This window comes from Mauremys reevesii, linkage group 1 (genome assembly GCF_016161935.1).
Source record: "Mauremys reevesii isolate NIE-2019 linkage group 1, ASM1616193v1, whole genome shotgun sequence".
NCBI lineage: Eukaryota > Metazoa > Chordata > Testudines > Geoemydidae > Mauremys > Mauremys reevesii.
In genome coordinates this window covers 337,272,465-337,291,549 of record NC_052623.1, presented here as the reverse complement: position 1 = coordinate 337,291,549, position 19,085 = coordinate 337,272,465, and the positions used below count along the sequence as shown (strand labels likewise).

Below are 19,085 nucleotides of genomic sequence, written 5' to 3'. Positions count from 1 at the left end.
CAGGGACCTCTCCCTCAGACAGCCAGGCACCTGTCAGGCTAGTGACCTTAGGCTTGGTTCATCTTTATCTTATTTTTACTTTGTACTTGCCACATCTCTTTGTCGTATCCCCCTTTTTTTGTCTCTTGTTCTATACTTAGATTGCAAACTCTTCAGGGCAGAGTCTTTTTGTTATTTGTGTCTATAATCTCTAGCATAATTTGTCTGTGGCCCCTTACTGAGGCACCTAGACACTACTGTAATATAAGTAATTAATAGTGGCATTTCTGAGCAGGTGGCCCATGTCCTCCTGGCATCTTAAAAACCATCTACGAGAAGTACCTACAACTGAAGTGAAAACATTTTGCAATCAAGGCCAAGCTGACCCCTTTGTTTACCCCCACAAAAGCTGCTAGGCTACCTTCTTGCCTTGTCTCTGTCCAAGTTGAAGTCTAATCCCAGCCAGATACATGTGGCAGCTATTTCAGCCTGCCATGAACTAGTCAAAGGTTGACCACTGTCTTTGCAGCCCATTGTTATCAGGTTCATATGAAGCTTAACATTTTTGAAACCTCCCATTAAAAAAGCACTCTGTGTGTCATGGATTATAAAAGTGGTCCAGACAAAGTTGATGAAAGCTCCTTTTGAACCACCCAAAGCTATGGCTAGTGTCTTCTGTGTGCAGAGTGGGTGAGGGAGCCTCACCCAACCCCAAGCATACGTAGGGTTGGAGACGCTGCTGTCCTGTCACCACCAGGCACCATCGTGTAAAAGGCTACCCCTGTAGGAAGAGAGCTGGGAACAGTACAGCAGCAATACAGAATGGCCTTCACAAAGTCAGTGACCTAGTGATGTCATCTGACCTTTCATTCTCTGTTGGGAAGTGATATCCATTTGGAGGATGTAGGGGGATTCAATGGCTTTGAGGAATAAGACCAGGCCATTATAAAATTGAAACAAACAACAACAAATTGGCAAAAATTAAAGAATAAGGAAGTCACAGGGAAGGGTCCTTCACATTCCCTCTGATGCCACTTTGTCTCCCCACACCCCTCACCTTTACATTCCTCCCTCCCTAATGTTCCTTCTCGCCTTCCGGACTGTTTACTGCTCACTTGATCCCCTCTCCTTTCATTCTTACTCCATCCATTGTGCCCCATTATCAAACAAACCAACCAGAACCCATGTAGCTAACTATTTACTATTATTATTAACATTATTTATTTAACTCTGATATTGTGGGAGCACCCAATGGCCACAACTAGGTCAGGCCCCATTGACAATCCCTGCCACAAAGAGTTTACATTGTTAAAGACAAGATGTGAAAGTTGGGTGAGACAAACAAGTGGGCCATAGCAGACTGGGGGAGATGAAGCAACAAATAAATATAATAGGAGCCATATAGTTCTTAGCGATTCTGTACTAAAGATCACAGATATCCCCCTGTCTAGTCATTATCAGGTTGTACTTTACTGCACTACAGAAGAAGTAAATTTTAAGGAGGGACTTGAAGGAGGACAAAAAGTGTTATACCAATATAATAAAAACCAGCAGGATCTTATTAAGAGGGATAAGGCAAAGATGCCACATTTATTGTAAATATAATAATAAAGCAACAGATAAAAATAAACAACGTTGTTTAACCACTTATTCCTATTGCTACTTATTCCTTATACACACACACACACACACATATATATATATATATATATATATATATATATATATTCACACAATCATTCATTCAGATTCTGTATAGGTGTTATAGTTACCAGCCTAGAAGTTGCTCATGCTAAGTTACTGGCCAGGTATCTTGGTCATGAGGATGGAGCCGAGTCCGGGTCAGATGCACCTGATGCTCCTGGAGGTTGGCAGCAGAACCAGAGACTCAAAGTCCTCAGTCTTTGGAGTTCATTCTTATAGGAATTAATTCCTATGTTAGTCTATGGGAGCTGTTTCATCCTGCTGTTGCTGACTCAATCAGCAGATGGCACATTCCTGGTGGCTCCACATTGTCTAAAGTGGCACATTCCTGGTGGCTTCACACTGTCCAACGTTTGTGTTTCTCATCCTTCCAGGTGATGGGGTGGATCCCAGTTTACCCTCAGGGGGTTGTCTGGTGGTCCACTTGACACATTCTTCGGCCGATGGATACTCCCTTTCTAGGCTGGCACCTCCCTAACCATTCATGCACATTAAGCATTCATCAACATACATTCCATATCTTAACCATATTTTAATTAACTGTCTCCACCACTTTCGGGGTGTGTGTTAATTCATTTGAGACTCCCGGCCCTGTAATTACAGAGGGTGGGGGTCTGTTTGTTTACATTGTATCAATTACAGCTTAAGGCTAGCATAGAGTTTACATCAAGAACAAAGTCAATTAACTTGTTTGTAAGTTTTACATAGTAATAGAGTGTCTTTCACAGGACAGATGCAATCAATGGTTTCTGCAGACAGGAGCTTACAAGTTTTAACAGAAGAACTAAAAGATTTTTGTACTTGGTGAAACTGGGGGGTCACTGTCCCTTGGGGGAATCACCGTTAGTACCTTCTTTAATATCCCTACAAAAGGTGGTAGAATTGAGCAAAAATCAGAGTTTCCATCCCATGGGAAACGCTGATATTTCAATATTAGTCTTAATCTCTGTAACAGGGTGGTCTGTTCTCTAAGGGGTGGTGGGAACTGGGGCCAGTCAACCCCTGTTCCATGATATAGACCCTTTTGGAAAACAGGTGTTCAAGGGAGCTGCAGACAAGCTGGAGAATGGGGGGCAAGTATTAATCAGGTAGCTACTTCCTGAACGTGATAAAATTCACCTCTTAGTCAACTCCCAGCAGGAGAGAGAGGATCGACAGTAGAGGGTAAGGAGAATGGCACGGGAGCACTGAGTCAGCAGAGAGGCTCTTTGAGATGGGATCCAGAAGCAGAAGAGAGACTTGTGGGTTGGGGAATCTTGTCTGAACCACAGCACCAAGAAGGAGAGCTGTGGGGCCCCTGAACCAAGGGAAGAAGTGTGAGAGGGCAAGGACTACAGAGGCTATCTGGGGCAGGGCTGGAACCTGGGTAGGCTGGAGAGGCCTGTGTGAATCAAGGTACAGTCCCATGAAGGAGAGCTATGGAATCCCATTGCCGAAGTAGAGTTTTGTTTTCATCCCTGTAACGGGGTGGTCTGTCCTCTTTAAAGAGTAATGGGAACTCAGTCAGGCCCCATTGTGTTGAGCACTATGCAAACATAATAAATGACAGTCTCTGCCCCCGAAGAACTTACAGTGTAAAAGACAAGATGTAAGAGGTGGATGAGACAAACAAGTGGGACATGGGAGGATGAAGTAACAAATAAATATAACAGGAGATGTGTACTTCTTAGCTATTCAGTAGTAGTGATCACAGCTCTCCACCTGCCTTATAGTTTATGCTGCATGCTCTAGAGAGACCAGTGGGGCTTGCAGAGCTCCATGGCTCTGAGAGAACTGGAGTGGAACCAGAAACCTGAAGCCTTGGAACAAGGGTTTATTGGAAGCCCCAAGAGGGAAGGGTTTGGGCCAGTAGGGCCAAAGAAGACAGTATTCTATTAAGTCTTAATAAAGTAGAACACAAGAAGGGGAATGTTACTTTAAGTACTCTGGGCTGTGAGTAAATTATTGGGAGAACTGGGAGGGAACTGAGGCAGAGTGCCTGCAAAGCCATGCCGTCCCACAAAGAGCAGCACATCATCGCAGTCCCAAATCAAGATGAAAACAATTAAAATACTGCAATTTTTCACAGAATTAAATACTCAAAAATATCTCTATTTGGAAATGGCAAAACAACTAATTTTGATGTTTTTAATTTAAATGAACCATTTTGACATTCTCAAATTAAAATCTTTTTTTTCAGTTTGTTGAACTGGCCTGAAAGGTTTTGTTTCAAGTCAGTTCAACGTTAAATTGCATATACTGTACTTATTGTGGCACGTTGCATCATGCAACTTGTAGATTGGGTACCAGATGCTCCCTCTGTCATAAGTAGTCTAGGCTCTCTGGCCAGAATACATCTCCCATTAAGTACTCGCAGTCATATGACTGCTATTATGCACCACACAGCTAGGTCAGAGAGAGTCCATTTTTCATCAGGAAAGCTGTAGTCCCTCCGGACAGCCCAATCATAGGAGAGAATGGGAGCCATAACAACAGCTCCCATAAAGCCATATGCCACAATGGGGAAATGCAGTTTAATGCTGAAAAGACTTGAAACAAAATGTTTGGGACCAGTACAACAAATTGAAATATTTCAATATATCAAACCAAGTGGAAACAAAATGTTTCATTGCTCTGAAAATTTCAGCAAAATTGTAGTGCAGAACATTTTTAATTTGCAGAAACTGTGTTTTCCATCAAGAAATCATTTTGACAGAAAATTCCCAATCAGCTGTAGGTGGTGGCTTTACAGATGTTGATTGGGAGCTTATAGGGAATGGCTTGAAAGAAAGTGTGAAAGTGCTCGTCAGGCAAGCAGAGAATCAGGCATTGATGGAGGGAAGGTGGGAGTCAACCTTGCAGAGAGATGACAAGTCAGAAGATATATATTGTTGAAGGCTATGGAAATGAGAACAAGAAGTTTGTGTCTGATGCGTCAGAAGATGGGAAGTCAATGGCGTGACTTAACAAAGGGGTGATGTAGTCAGAATGATGAGTCAAGAAGATGATTTGAGAGAGTGAGGTTGCAGGCATCAAGGACAGAGAGGAGGAGATGACAGTAATCAAGGTGCAAAATGTTCAGGCCTTGTCACAGTGTTTTGGCAGTATAGGCAGAGGGGAAAGCTCTGATCTTGGAGACATTGTGCGGGAAGAAGTGGCAAGATTAGGCTTGAGCTGGATTTGTGTACTCAAGGAGAATTATTAGGCCTTCACCTTCCTGGGGTGATATCTTATGATTCTTCCCCTCTCAGACTGGGATACTAGGCTACATCCCCCTGTATGCCAACTGTGATATCTCAGCAGGTCTGCCTGGGTTCAGACCTTACAGTTCTTCCCTCAGGGAGTGGTGGCCAGTGTGAGAATATAGGGACGTAAAACTGCCTCTTCCAAACAGAGCATTGTTTAATCTTGACAGAAGGAATCAAAGCCTAACAAGAAAATATTTTTGAACACAGCAGTCTACATGCTTCTTTTTTACCTAAAGCTCAGTAGGCTTAACTTATCCAGATGCCCTACTTCTGGTATGGGGTGACAGTCTGTACCCTGCAGTCCTTGTGTCTCTCCCCTGAGCTCAGGTTTTTAATCTACTCCAAAGTTTTTGTTTCAGTGTTGCTGCCTGAATTTCCCCCTTCCCTGTACCAAGCCAGGGAAGTTGAAATCTCCATGTTCAGAGGGAAACTTGAAAGGGATTGAAAACTATAATGTCCTTTTAAGTATGGGTGAGTGGTCCTATCTGAAGCTTGTCTCCCGTCCTGGTCTGAGTAACCCATGTCTGAATTAAACCCTTAAAATAATCAACTATTGCAGGGACAAGGTAGGTGAGGTAATATTTTTATTGGACCAACTTCTGTTGGTGAAAGAGACAAACTTTGTGTAGCTTGAAAGTTTGTTTCTTTCACTATCCAGAAGTTGGTCTAATAAAAGATATCGTCTCACCCACCTTGTCTCTCTAACATCCTGGAACCAACATGGCTACAACAACACTGAAGTAATCTAATAGAGGCATCTTCAAGGTCCTTCACAGTAAGGACAGTTTTGTTGTCCATTGTGACAGAGGCTGGGAGAAAAAGGGGAGGGTTTAGTGGAAAAGATCAGAAGATTGGTTTTGGACACGTTAAGTTCCAAGATGAGATGCCAGAAGAACAGGTAAAGATTTTAGTTTGGATGGAGGGAGATGGACCTAGAGTAAGGCGGTAGATTAGTGAATCATCAGCATAAAAATGGGAGGCAAAGTCATGTTTGGGAATGAGGGGTGAAATCCTGGCCCAGTTGAAGTCAGTGGGGATTTTGCTATTGACTTCTGTGCGGCCAGGATGTCATCAAGAGATAGGGTGTAGAGGGAGAAGAGGAGGGGGATGTGTACAGAGTTCGGAGTGACCCATCCTGAAAAAGGGAGAGAGAAACAGGAAGACTCAGTGAACAGAACCAAGGTGTGACAGGACATTTATCAATGGCACCATAATCACTTACTGGGATATTGTAGGTCTTCTCCTTCCTGTCATCTGTTTAGGGGATAAGATCTTTGGGGCATGTGTTTGCATAGCACCTATTATAGTGAGTTCTTAATCCTGATTGGGACCCTTAGCTTTTACCATAATACTAATTATTATTGTTGTTATTATCATCATATTAATTTATCATTTGGATTCAGGGTGTCCATAGTATGTGTGGTAGTGCTCATAAAGCATACATTTATACATACTGTTGGGAAATTCGCACTCCTATCAACAAAAAGTTAAATCAGCCTCCTTAGCAACCAACATCAGGATTCAATACTTTACCAAGCACCACCTCTGACTCTACACTTTTTACCAAAGCTGTTTTTACCCCTTTCTAAACTCCATATGAAACATGCTTTTATAATGTCATGGAACATTCAAAATTGGGAAGACCTGTCTAAGTGATAATATTGGTGAAAAGGATCTGGGGGTTATAGTGGACCACAAACTGAATATGAGCCATCAATGTGATGTAGCTGCAAAAAAGGTTAATATGATTCTGGGGTGTATTAACAGGATGTTGTATGTAAGACACAGAAGCTACTTGTCCCACTGTACTCGGCACTGGTGAGGTTCCCAGATAGAAGAATGTGTCCAGTTCTGGGCACCACAATTTAGGAAGGATGGGGACAAATTGGAAAGAGTCCAGAGGAGAGTTACAAAAATGGTAAAAGGTTTAGAAAACATAACCTATAAGGAAAGGTTGGAAAAACTGGGAGCATTTAGTTTTGAGAAAAGACTGAGGGGTAACCTGAAAAGTCTTCCAATATGTTCAGAGCTGTTATAAAGATGACAGTGGCCAATTGTTCTCCATGTCCACTGAAGGCAGGACAAGAAGTAATGGACTTAATCTGCAGCAAGGGAGGTAGAGGTTCAATATGAGGAAAAACTTTTTAACTATAAGGGTAGTTAAGCTCTGGAATAGGATCCCAAGGGAGGTCCTGGAGTCCCCATCATTGGAAGCTTTTCAAATCAAGTTGGACAAATACCTTCAGGGATGGTCTAGGTCAGTGGTCCCCAACATTCTTGGCTGGCGGGCGCCAGCCGAAGGACCACTGCGGCGGTGGAGCACCCGCCGAAATGCCGCCGGCAATGCCTCTCGATGACGCCGCTTGCCGTCGACAAGCGACTTCATCGAGAGGCGTCCCTGCCGAAATTCGGGAGCAACATCTCTCGATGACATCACTTGTCAGCGACAAGCGGTGTCATCGAGAGGCGTCCCCACCGAAATGCCAGCAGGTGCTCTCCCGGGGGCCAGGACGCGAGTGGCACCCGTGGACACCGCATTGGGGACCACTGGTCTAGGTTTACTTGGTCCTGCCACAGTGCAGGGGGCTGGACTTGATGACTTCTCGAGGTCCTTTCTAGCCCTTCATTTCTGTGATTCTATGTGTATTATTCATCTTCCCCTCCAGACAATTGGAAGTTATTGCAAGAATTACAAGTTTCACCCCAAAAAGGAAAAAAAATAATCAGGCTCAAATTAATTAAGGAATAAAACATGACAAGGAAAGTGTTTCAGAAGGATTATTGCATGCCCTCGGCTGCGCTGCAAAGCAAGAGGCCAAGTTCCAAATGCCGTCAACCATGCCAAAAGGTGCAACAATCCCAGAGGAGTGCACTGTCTTATTACTATATAGGAATGATTTAAAAAGAGATGTATTAGTTCCTATGCAGGACTAGGAATTGTTGACTCTCAGATATGATGACACCAATACTACATAAAAAGAGCTATAACTGTTTTTTCTCCAGAGGTGTACAAACCAATTCAAAAATCAATATTTTATATTATTTCATTTAGTTTATTCTCTGTCTATATTGCTTCGGGCAGCTGGATTGTTTCTTTTCTTCCAAAAGTACAAGGTTTTATACTTTACTGCATGAATAATCTGCAGCATTAAAATAAAAACCCAACTTGGCACGCTCATTTTACACGGTTAGGTGGAAACTTTCAAGTGTTAGATTATAAGTAAAACAACAACGACACAATTGGAACTGCCAGCAGCAACTTTGGGTTAAGAATCAAGCTCTGGAATAATCAAATAAGACATTTTAGGGGTATTTTTGAAACTTAAGAAAATGTATCACTAATCTAGCACTTCACATTTCCAGAGGGTAATTCATCAAATTTAGTAATTTGCCAATTGCTAAACTTTGTTTTGGTTTGTTACTATGTAGAGGAAACAAAATGATCCAACTTAGTTCCATTTACAGTGGTTTTAAATGTATTTTTAATGCAGACTGTCTCAATGTTCCTTCTTTCCCCTGAATGTGCTAGGTTTAACACATGTCATAAGAGGCTGATGTTTTCCCATTGCCTCCACTGCCACTTCTCAGGGCACTCACTGTTGATGTACTGCGCTAAATTGCTTTTGAATATATTTTGAAACTGGACCATATAAACTTTTCTGTCTGGAGATAGTATCTCCAGTAGGCTGTTTCACCTGATATCAAGTCAATTAATTATTTTCTTTAGTGACAAATGTATTTTGGGGCACATATTATGGAACAATCGTTTTAAATCTTTAAATCAAAGATGTTATTTGAAGACAGATATTTATAAGATGCCTTTGGGGTTTATTTCCTCCTTGTTAGCGAGTTGCTGTAATGTTTTGGATTTTATTCAACTTTAACATTTTTTACCAGAATTATATTTTTAAATCAAACATTATTTATCAATATATATATTAATAGGAAGAGAATCAGGAAAGGTGATACATAGCTCACCTAAAGCATTTGAAACATACATACCCAAAACAAAATATGTAATATTAAATGGCAATACAATGCTGGACTCTAAATCAAAGATGAGTGGAATGTCGATTCTGTAGTGTAAAATGTGGGTAGTTCTATTCAGAAATGCATTTTGTTAAAATGTCATTATAGCGCCTTTATTTCTCACGTTTACACTTATCAAGAGGAGTTTCCCAGTATAGCCAAAATCATGTGTTCATTAATCAGTCCCCAATAAATATTGAGATCGGCTTAGAAATCTTGAGCTTTTTTAAAAAAATAATTAAATAAACATTGGGTCCTTTTTATTTGCCTTCTGTTTTTATGAGGCAGACCTCCAAATTATGTAAATGACCATAGCGCCGTTGACGAGAATGAAGATATGACAATTTATGACAATTTATAGCAAGCCCTCTGCTCCTTAGGGTTCATATTTTCAAGCATTTCTCTGCAATGATGAGATCTGGGAAACGCTTTTGTTGTTGTTTAATGACAGCTGAGATTCTCATCTAATCATATGACTGCAGAAGCTTCGTCTTTAAGAAAAACTCCAGATATCACAATACTTGAGATAAAGTCACAAGAGTTGGCAACGCTGCTTTCCTAACTGACAGACCTGTGATCTGAGAATCCAGCTATGATCTATCTGGCTCGCACATAGTCACTCACTCACTCACTCATGCCCGTCACCCCAATTGGGGTATGGGCCGCCAACCACAGATCTCCAGAGTCCTCTATCCTGGGCCATTCGCTCTAGCTGGTTCCAGGTATAGCCCATTTTTTTGCTATCAGCCTGAAGGTCGCGTCGCCAGGTGTTTCTTGGACGGCCTCTTTTCTGCTTGCCTTGGGGGTTCCACCGCAGTGCCTGTCTAGTGATGTTAGTTGGCTGCTTGCGTAGTGTATGTCCTATCCAGCCCCACCTTCTCCTTCTGATTTCTTCCTCTGCTGGGAATTGACGGGTCCTCTCCAAGAGGTGGATGTTACTGATGGTGTCTGGCCAGCGGATCTGGAGAATCCTTCTGAGGCAGCTATTAATGAAGGTCTGGATCTTCCTGATGGTTGTTTTGGTTGTCCTCCAGGTTTCAGCTCCATACAGTAGGACTGATTTCACGTTGGAGTTGAACAGTCGAATTTTTATTGCCAAAGACAACTCTGTGGAGCTCCAGATGTTCTTGAGCTGTAAGAAGGCTGCTCTTGCCTTACCAATCCTTACTTTGATATCTGCGTCTGTGCCACCCTGCTGGTCGATGATGCTACCTAGGTAGGTGAAGGACTGCACTTCTTCCAGGGGGCTTCCATTCAGTGTGACTGGGTCATTGCTGATGGAGTTAATCCTAAGGATCTTGGTCTTGTCCTTGTGGATGTTGAGGCCAACCTGTGATGACGTGGCTGCCACTGCGTTGGTCTTCTCTTGCATCTGCTGTTTACTGTGCGAAAGGAGTGCAAGGTCGTCGGCAAAGTCCAGGTCATCAAGCTGGGTCCACAACGTCCACTGGATTCCGTTCTACGCTCGTAAGTGGATGTCTTCATAATCCAATCGATGACAAGGAGAAAGAGAAGTGGTGACAACAAGCATCCTTGTCTGACTCCAGTTCGCACCTGGAAGCTGTTTGTGAGCTGCTCTCCATGGATCACTCTACAGTGTATATTGTCGTATGAGTTCTTGATCAGGTTGACCACCTTTGCTGGGATGCCATAGTGCCGAAGGAGCTTCCAGAGGGTCTCTCGATCCACGCTATCGAACGCTTTCTCATAGTCAACAAAGTTGATGTACAACAAGGAGTTCCACTCCATAGACTGCTCAACTATGATGCGGAGCGTTGCTATCTGGTCCGTGCATGATCTGTTCTGCTGGAAACCTGCCTGTTCATCTCGTAGCTGTGGATCGACGGCATCCTTAGAGAGAATGAAGGATGCCGTCGCACATAGTCACCAATACTAAAGTTTCTGAAGGCAATCACAGTCTCAGTTAACCCCCAGTCCTTACGGTTTTCCCTTAGTTGCTCTATTTGGCCTCATAAGAACATAGGAACGGCTGTACTGGCTCAGACCAAAGGTTCATCTAGCCCAGTATCCTGTCTTCTCACAGTGGCCAATGCCAGGTGCTTCAGAGGGAGTGAAAAGAACAGGTAATCATCAAGTGATCCATCTGCTGTCGCCCATTCACAGCTTCTGGCAAACAGAGGCGAGGGACACCATCCCTGCCATCCTGGCTAATAGTTGTTGATGGACCTATCTTCCATGAATTTATCTACTTATTTTTTTATCCCTGTTATAGTTTTGGCCTTCACAGCATCATCTGACAAGGAGTTCCACAGGTTGACTGTGCATTGTGTGAAGAAATACTTCCTTTTGTTTCTTTTAAACCTGCTGCCTATTAATTTCATTTGGTGACCCCTAGTTCTTGTGTTAAGAGGAATAAATAACAATTCCTTATTTACTTTCTCCACACCCATGATGATTTTATAGACCTCTATCATATCCCCCCCCCAGTCGTCTCTATTGCAAGCTGAAAAGTCCCAATCTTATTAATCTCTTCTCATACGAAAGCTGTTCATACCCCTAATCATTTTTGTTGCCCTTTTCTGAAACTTTTCCAATTCCAATGTATCTGTTTTGAGATGGGGCAACCACAGTATTCAATGCACACAGTATTCAATATGTGTGCATGCCATGGATTTATATAGAGGCAATATGATATTTTCTGTCTTATTAGCTATCCCTTTCTTAATGATTCCCAACATTCTGTTAGCTTTTTTGACTGCTGCTGCACATTGAGTGGATGTTTTCAGAGAACTATCCACAGTGACTCCAAGATTTTTTAATATGGAGATATACCTATCTCATAGAACTGGAAGGGACCTTGAAAGGTCATCGAGTCCAGTCCCCTGCCTTCACTAGCAGGACCAAGTACCATCCCTGACAGCTCCACTAATTAGCTGGGTGGCCCTTCATTCTCTTGTGTGCAGCCGCCTAGGTTCGTACCTTAGCAGGAACTATGTGTGGACCACCTGAATGAAGCTTGCAAACCACTGGTGGTCCCCGAACCACAGTTTGAGAACCTCTGACCTAAGGACTTCTTATGCTGTGTTCCAGTTGACTAATAAACCCTACTGTTTTTGAAAACATTGCTTGAGTGTTCTTATAAATACTTGGTGAAACGCATTAGTCCTTGAAGAGTGGACAACTCTACACCAGGAGTCTTTCTCTGTCATTGGACGTAGCTCACAGTATGGAGCAGGAGTGCTAAAGCCCAGAGGTTCAGTCCGAGGAGTGGGTGAGGCCATGTGGCCTACCCTGAAGAAAAAGTGAGGTCCCTGGGGATCTGGCACATCAAAGGGGTTCCTGCAAGGGACAGTTCCAAAGCTGGGGATGTAGCACTGGTCCTGTGGATCCATGACAGCTAGTACTACTGGATAAAAGGCTGCCTTCGCATCACTGCTAGCAGTTGATTTGGGAGAACCCATGGGAGAGAGCAAGCAAGAACCATTAAGGAGTAGAACCAATGATGTGCAGATACGGTAAATATTCCACAGAACCCCACAAGCGCTGCAGTGCGATGAAAAGCTTGTTTGCCCTTCTATGTCTGATTTTTTATTTTCTTGGTTATGTTTGTTGTTTTTTGTTGCTGTTGTTTTGTAATCTAGGTAGAAAGAAAAACTTCTTGGAGGGAAAACCAATAAAACCTTTGTATTTGTCTGGAGACTTGAAGTTTCACAGACTTCCATGCAATAAAATCCTCCACGTTATGTAAATGAGTTACGAACACGGGGATAAGAAAGTCTTTTTTCTTCTCTTGTAGAATCGAGTGAACATGAAGAGAAGAGTACAGGTGCCTCAGGTGAGATTTCTTCCCAGCCTTATCCTGCGCCAGTATACAGTCAGCCTGAAGAAGCAAAGGAGAATATGGATGTAACAAAGCAAACAAAACCTGAAGAGAATGATGAGTTGGGCCCATTGCCTGATAATTGGGAAATGGCTTACACAGAAAAAGGGGAAGTCTACTTTATTGAGTGAGTCTTGCATATTTTTTCTCTCTTTCTGTTAAAAAGTATGTCTAACTGTGTAGGGGAAACTGTTTTGTACTGGAATGTTACATAACGCACAATCCAAGATCCTCCACTCTGAACCAGCAGAAAGATCATGCATGTCATGGAAGTGACACGGAATTTAGTGCCTGGTGCCAGGAATTTGTAACATTTTCCAGATTACTGGCTGATGTTCAGAAGCTGCATTTGCTTTCAAGGGAGGTAGCTAAGGAACATGGTGCTCTGCTGGCAATAGTTAAAGGTGGAAAACACTAATCTGTATTTAAGAAAAGAACAACTCAGCCATATGCTTTGGCGTCAGTAGAAGACCAGCCTCTCATGCTCATATATGTTGTAGTACAATTGCTAGATTCTTAAATCCTTGTCCTATATAATGTGTTCTTTCTTAAAAAAAAAAAGGATTAAATTTCAAGAAAAAAAGATAGACGATAAACTTATAAATAAAAACCTAAGAACACAGATCAAATAATATTTTAAAATAAAACTCCTGAATGACTCAGGGATGGTGTAGCAGGGTGGCAACCCACTACTGCCCTGAAGGGCTTGAAATCAACCCTGGTAGAAGGCTGAGGCTGCGAGAGGGCTGCTGCTAGGAAAAGCACCAAGCCTTGGCTGATTGGGGAACCAGCCACAGATGTGGCCTTATAAGAGGGCAGTGGGCCAGGAGCACACAGAGTCTCTCTCTCTCTCTAGATGTGGAGCGGGATGGGCCTGGCTGCTAGGAGCTAAGCAGGGTACCGAGACTGGAGCAGGGTTGGGGGAAGGCCAGAGAAGCTGGGGAGCTACGGCCTAGAAACCCGCCCCCAAGCTGCAGGCCTTGGTAAAGGCCAAAAGAAAGGTACTGTGGTGCAGGGCTGGGGGAAGGCCAGAGGAAATGGGGAGCTCTGGCATAGAAACCCCACAGGCTGCAGGCCTTGTTAAAGGCTGGAAAAGGTACTGGGGTTGCAGAGGGCACCCCAAGGGTAGGCAGAGGCAGCAGGTCCAAACCCCCCTTGCCAGTGATAAGTAGCAATTATACTGCAGTCTGCCCCAGTGAGCAGGGGCTAGATGGTGACTGGCAGTAGCCAAAGACTGAGGTGAGGATAGAGGGTGGGGGTTCCCCGGGGAGGAGAGACACAGATCTGTAGGGATACTGCCAGGCGGAAGCACCACAGCCTGAAACGGGCACCGGGGTCCAGGAGGGACTCGGGCCCAGCGGCAAGTGGGACACCGGCCTGCGGAGGGCGCTCCGGAAGCTGGAAACGCTAATTCCCTGTACGACCAGCAGGAGGAGCTGCAGGGGTGAGACCTGCCCCATGACAGATGGATAATGAGATATGGAATCTTTTTTTCTCTAGGTCAGTGGATCAAATCCAGTCTATGTCCATATAGTAATCAAAAGTAATTATTTTCTGATCACTGTTCAGTGGCAATTGAGAAATGAACTGGTAGACTTTACACGACTGTTATAGCAGTGACTAAATGGCAGCCACACTAGGACAGGTAATTGAATGGACATGAAGTCACAACTATTTTTTCACCTCCGAGTGCTGCTCTGTGATGCTCCCTGGGGTACTCACACTTGTGAGGTACTTTGCCACTACCTGCCCTTCACATGAAGTAGTTTTGCCTGATGCCTGCTGTAGCTCACCTCCCTAAAACCAACAGTCTTTGGTCACAGACTTACAGTTACTTCCAGATGTCTGCAAACCTTACCCTCTCTGTGCAGCTAGTGACAGACACACACCAGCCCTCAAGCCCCTCTGCTACTGTCCCCCTCTGAGGTATTCAGCCCCTGTCACTGGACACTCACAGAAATAATCAGGTAAGCTGTCTCCAAAAGAGACAGAGTATACACAGTTTGACTGGCACAACTCAGGTCAGATCTGACAATACAGCACTGGAATCTACTGATTGTGAAGGCAAATAAGTTTATTTACTAGATTAAGATTTAAGAACTAGTGAGCAAGGATAACAAGAACAACAGGTTACATGTAAAACCAAAAGTATAACTCAGTTTTTAGACTCTATCTTAACTTTAACAGACTAAAGTTCTTGTCTAATTTCTCACCTAAAGCAGCCTTCCAGAATCACTAGCCCACATGGCTAGGATCCAACTTTCATGAATGGAAAAAGCACTGTCCTTTTTGCCTCCTCAATGAAAGGATAAGAAAGGGGTCCTTTTCCCTTCCTCATATAGTGCAGTAAACCTTTGAAATGCCCCTTTTGAAGTGCACCCTCAGATAAGATTCTTCTCTCCCATTGAATGTTCTTCAGTGTTCTCCCTGTTGATTTCACATCCCTCCCAGCAACATGTTTTTCCTGTTGACTTCACATGCAAATGGGGCTTCCATTGTGTTGGCTTAATTTACATGTGACAGAGAGATATACATCTTATCTCCTGTCTAGAAAAAAAATGTTTGTGAACTCTTCCTGGTTACATAGTTTAAAAGTTATTTTTAGTAGGTACATACAATTCCTTATGTACCAATTACACATACATCTCACAGTGCTTATGATGACCAGTCTGATCTAAGCTTTCATTTGATACATCTCATGAAATTATAGATATATACTATGAAAGCAGTGTGTTTGGTGAAGTGAGTTTATCAGGCTCGTAAGAGTTGCTGTTATAGAATGTTGAACCCACTGCCAGTTGGCACTGAGGGGTTCTTAAGGTCACAAATCTCTCTGGGTTAATGCACTTTAGACAGGAAAGAATGAAGGGAAGATTGAATTGCCATTGCTTCTATTGTGTCTCCGGGGGGGGGGGGGGGGGGAAGAAACGTAAGTGATTGCAGTTGTCCATCCACTTCAAGTATATGGATGCTCAGTGCACCAGAGTTAGAGAGTTTCCCCTTAGCAGTACCTGTCAGGGCACCATATGCTCCTTCTGCTGCCTTGTGCTGTTGCATGATGGTATCCAGGGCAGAGTTCCTTCTTACCACCCATGCTTGGTAGTCAGAGTGTGTTGGCTTGCTTCTGCAAGTGTTCTCTCTTTCAGGGAATTTGTTTTTTCTCTTGTATATAGTGAAGTGGTAATTTAGTGTAAGTTTCATTTATTAATAGTTTTTTCATAATTTATTGGAGTGTCAGTTCCCATTTCTTCTGGGTGCTGGTGCCTGGTACTGGGGAATGCCTTGGTCTCTGGTTTTCTTTCCTCCGCCCTCAATCTTTGATGACTCTGGTCTCAGATACATTGGTTCTAGAGTGGGGAGCTCACCTGGGGCCCCTCTGAACTCAGGGTCTATGGTCCATAGGGGATCTAATTCTTCATATAAACTTCAGAGAGCTCAGAACAGTTTATTTTACCTTCCAGGCCTTCCTACATCATATCGGGGCCGGGGAGGGGAACCTGCTTGTTGTCACAGACAACACCTCAGCAATGTTTTACCTCAACGGTCAGGGAGGAGCTCGCTCATCACTTTTTTGTCAGGAAGCAGGAATGTTCCATTCTATCAACCTCGAGGCCTCTTACGTTCCAGATATGCAGATGAGCTAACAGACTGCCTGAGCAGGTCATTTTCGAGTCAACACGAGTGGTCTTTCTGCCCGGATGTAGCCAAATGCATTTTCCAGTGGTGGTGGACTCCCTAGATAGATCTATTTGCAAACAAGTCCATCAGAAAATGTCATAAATTCTACTCCTTGCACGGCCTCAGTCCAGGCTCCATTACAGATGCCTTCCTGCTACCCTAGACAGAACATCTCTAATACACTTTTCCCCAAATCCCACTCCAACACAGAGTGCTACTAAAGATCAAGCAGGCTCCCACCCAGGTTATATTAATAGCCACCAACACTGGTTTTCTACTGTACTGGACCTCTCATTGGCAACTCCAGTCTCACTCCCGTTGCACCTGGATTTGGTCTCCCAAGACTACAATTGGCTGTTCCACCTGAACTTGCAGACCCTCCATTTAAGAGCCTGGAAGCTACACAGCTAAATCCCAGGGAGCAGGCTTGCTCAGAGCAAGTTTGTGATGTCTTACTAAGTAGTAGAAAGCCCTTGACCAGGGCTGCCTACCTGTCAAAATTGAGACGGTTCTCTATTTGGGGTTGTCAAACCAGAGTCTCACTGATGCAGTCCTCAATTCAACACCTACTAGACTATCCGTTGCATCTGAAGCAAAAAGGCTTAACAATTTCCTCTGTAAGGGTTCACCTGGCAGCAATACTGGCTTTCTAGCCTCACATGGATAATTGTTCAGTATTTTCTAATGATATGAAAATTTTATTCCTTTAGCGCCTCAAAAAGTTGTACCCACAAATAAGGGAACCTGTTTCCCCATGGGACTTGAACTTGGCCTTGTTGAAACTTATGGGACCACCATTTGAGCCTTTAGCAATGTGCTACTTACTGCACCTTTTGTGGAAGGTGGTTTTCCTAATAGCTATCACCTCTGTCAGAAGGGTCGCTGAACTGCATGCCGTGACTTCCAATCCATTGTATACAGTCTTCTTTAAAAATAAGGTATACTTACGCCCTCATCTGAATTTTCTCTCTAAAGTAGTGCCAAATTTTCATATCAACTAATTAATATAGTTACCTGTATTTTACCCAAAATTATACACAAATAGGGACAGGCTACTGCTACACACATTAGACATTAGAAGAGCACTGGCGTTCTACATAGACAGGACCAAAATTTTTTGGCAATCCACCCAGCTGTTCAGGGCCATTGCAGACTCTGGGGAGGGATAGCTCAGGGGTTTGAGCATTGGCCTGTTAAACCCAGGGTTGTGAGTTCAATTCTTGAGGAGGCCACTTAGGGATCTGGGGCAAAAATTGGTCCTGCTAGTGAAGGCAGGGGGCTGGACTCAATGACCTTTCAAGGTCCCTTCCAGTTCTAGGAGATTGGTATATCTCCAATTATTATTACCTTAGACAGAATGAAAGGTCTTTCAGTCTCTTTTGAAAGAACTCAATCTTGGATAATTTCCTGTACCAGTGTCTGTTATGATCTGGCAGGCAGTTCTCCGACTGACAAGCTGACTGCTCACTCCGCAAGATCACAAGCAACCTCAGTGGCATTCCTCATGCAGGTCCCTATACAGGAGATTTGTAAAGCAGCAACCTGGTCATTGGGTCACAGTTTTGCCTCCTATTATGCCATCACCCTGTACTCTAGGGATGATGCCAAATTTGGTCAAGCTGTACTACTGTCTGTGTGTACATAAACTCTGATCTCACTGTCTATATTACTGCTTGAGTGTCACCAAGAGTGGAATGCACATGTGGAAACACTTGAAGGGAAAAAAATGATTACTAACCTTTCATAACTGTTGTTCTTTGAGATGTGTTGCACGTGTCCATTGCATGATCCACCCTCCTACTCCTTACATCTGAGTTATCCGGAAAGAAGGAACTGAGGAGGCTCAGGGTCATCTGGGCCCTTTATAGCTGTTTTGCTGGTGCACGGCAGCAGAGGCACTCAACCTGCCTCAATGGAGGTACCACTGATGGAAAATGTTCAGTCAACTGTGTGCAGGGTGCGCGCATGTCAAGAGTGGAATGAACATATGCAACATGTCTCAAAAAACAACAGTAATGAAAGGTTAATAACCATCTTTTCATGGCTTCCGTTCTGGGGTCTTCCACAGGAGATCCAACAGACTATCCAGGATCTCCCTTTTGAGGGACCAACCCTCTTTTCTCAGCAAACTGATGACTTGTTTCACAGTCTCAAGGACTCCAGGGCTGTATTAAAGTCATTGGGGATTTACACTCCACTCCTTAAAGAGAAGCAATTCCACCATTACCTGTCCTTTCTGCCTAGGAAACTGAGTCAGTGGAAACTACCACCTCGTCATTGTTTGTCTTCATAAAGCTCTTCCAGACAGCCTGGAAATGCCCAGCAGTCCATTTCACTGCCTTGTTGAGGACAGCTTACCAACGTGCCTTTTGCCTGTTTCTTCTGTTCTTGTTTTTTCCAACAGATTATCTCAATGTGCTTGGACCCATATTACCAGATCAGTGGTTCCTAAGCATTGTGAAATTGGTATACACTATTTGACATTTTCTATCCTCCCTTCCCTACCTCTCTTCCCCATTCCTCTTCAGGGACCATACTCTCACAAGGAGGGCCTCACTTGGGATGTCCACGCTCTCCTCCTGTTGGGAGCCACAGAGGAGGTTCCTCCTCTCCACAGAGGGAAAAAG

General features: G+C 43.6%; 1 protein-coding gene across 23 annotated transcripts in view; it reads left to right on the top strand.

Moving 5' to 3' along the window:
* MAGI2 (membrane associated guanylate kinase, WW and PDZ domain containing 2) overlaps positions 1-19,085 on the top strand; it is a 1,074,597-nt gene that overhangs the window by 704,961 nt on the left and 350,551 nt on the right. For 22 of the 23 annotated variants that reach the window (XM_039518176.1, XM_039518126.1, XM_039518238.1 and 19 more), the window contains one exon: positions 12,697-12,907. In XM_039518176.1, coding sequence (XP_039374110.1) covers positions 12,697-12,907 — 211 coding nt within the window. Of the gene's footprint in view, positions 1-4,657; positions 4,730-12,696; positions 12,908-19,085 lie in introns of those variants that run through there. The other variant, XM_039518240.1, reaches the window with a different exon arrangement.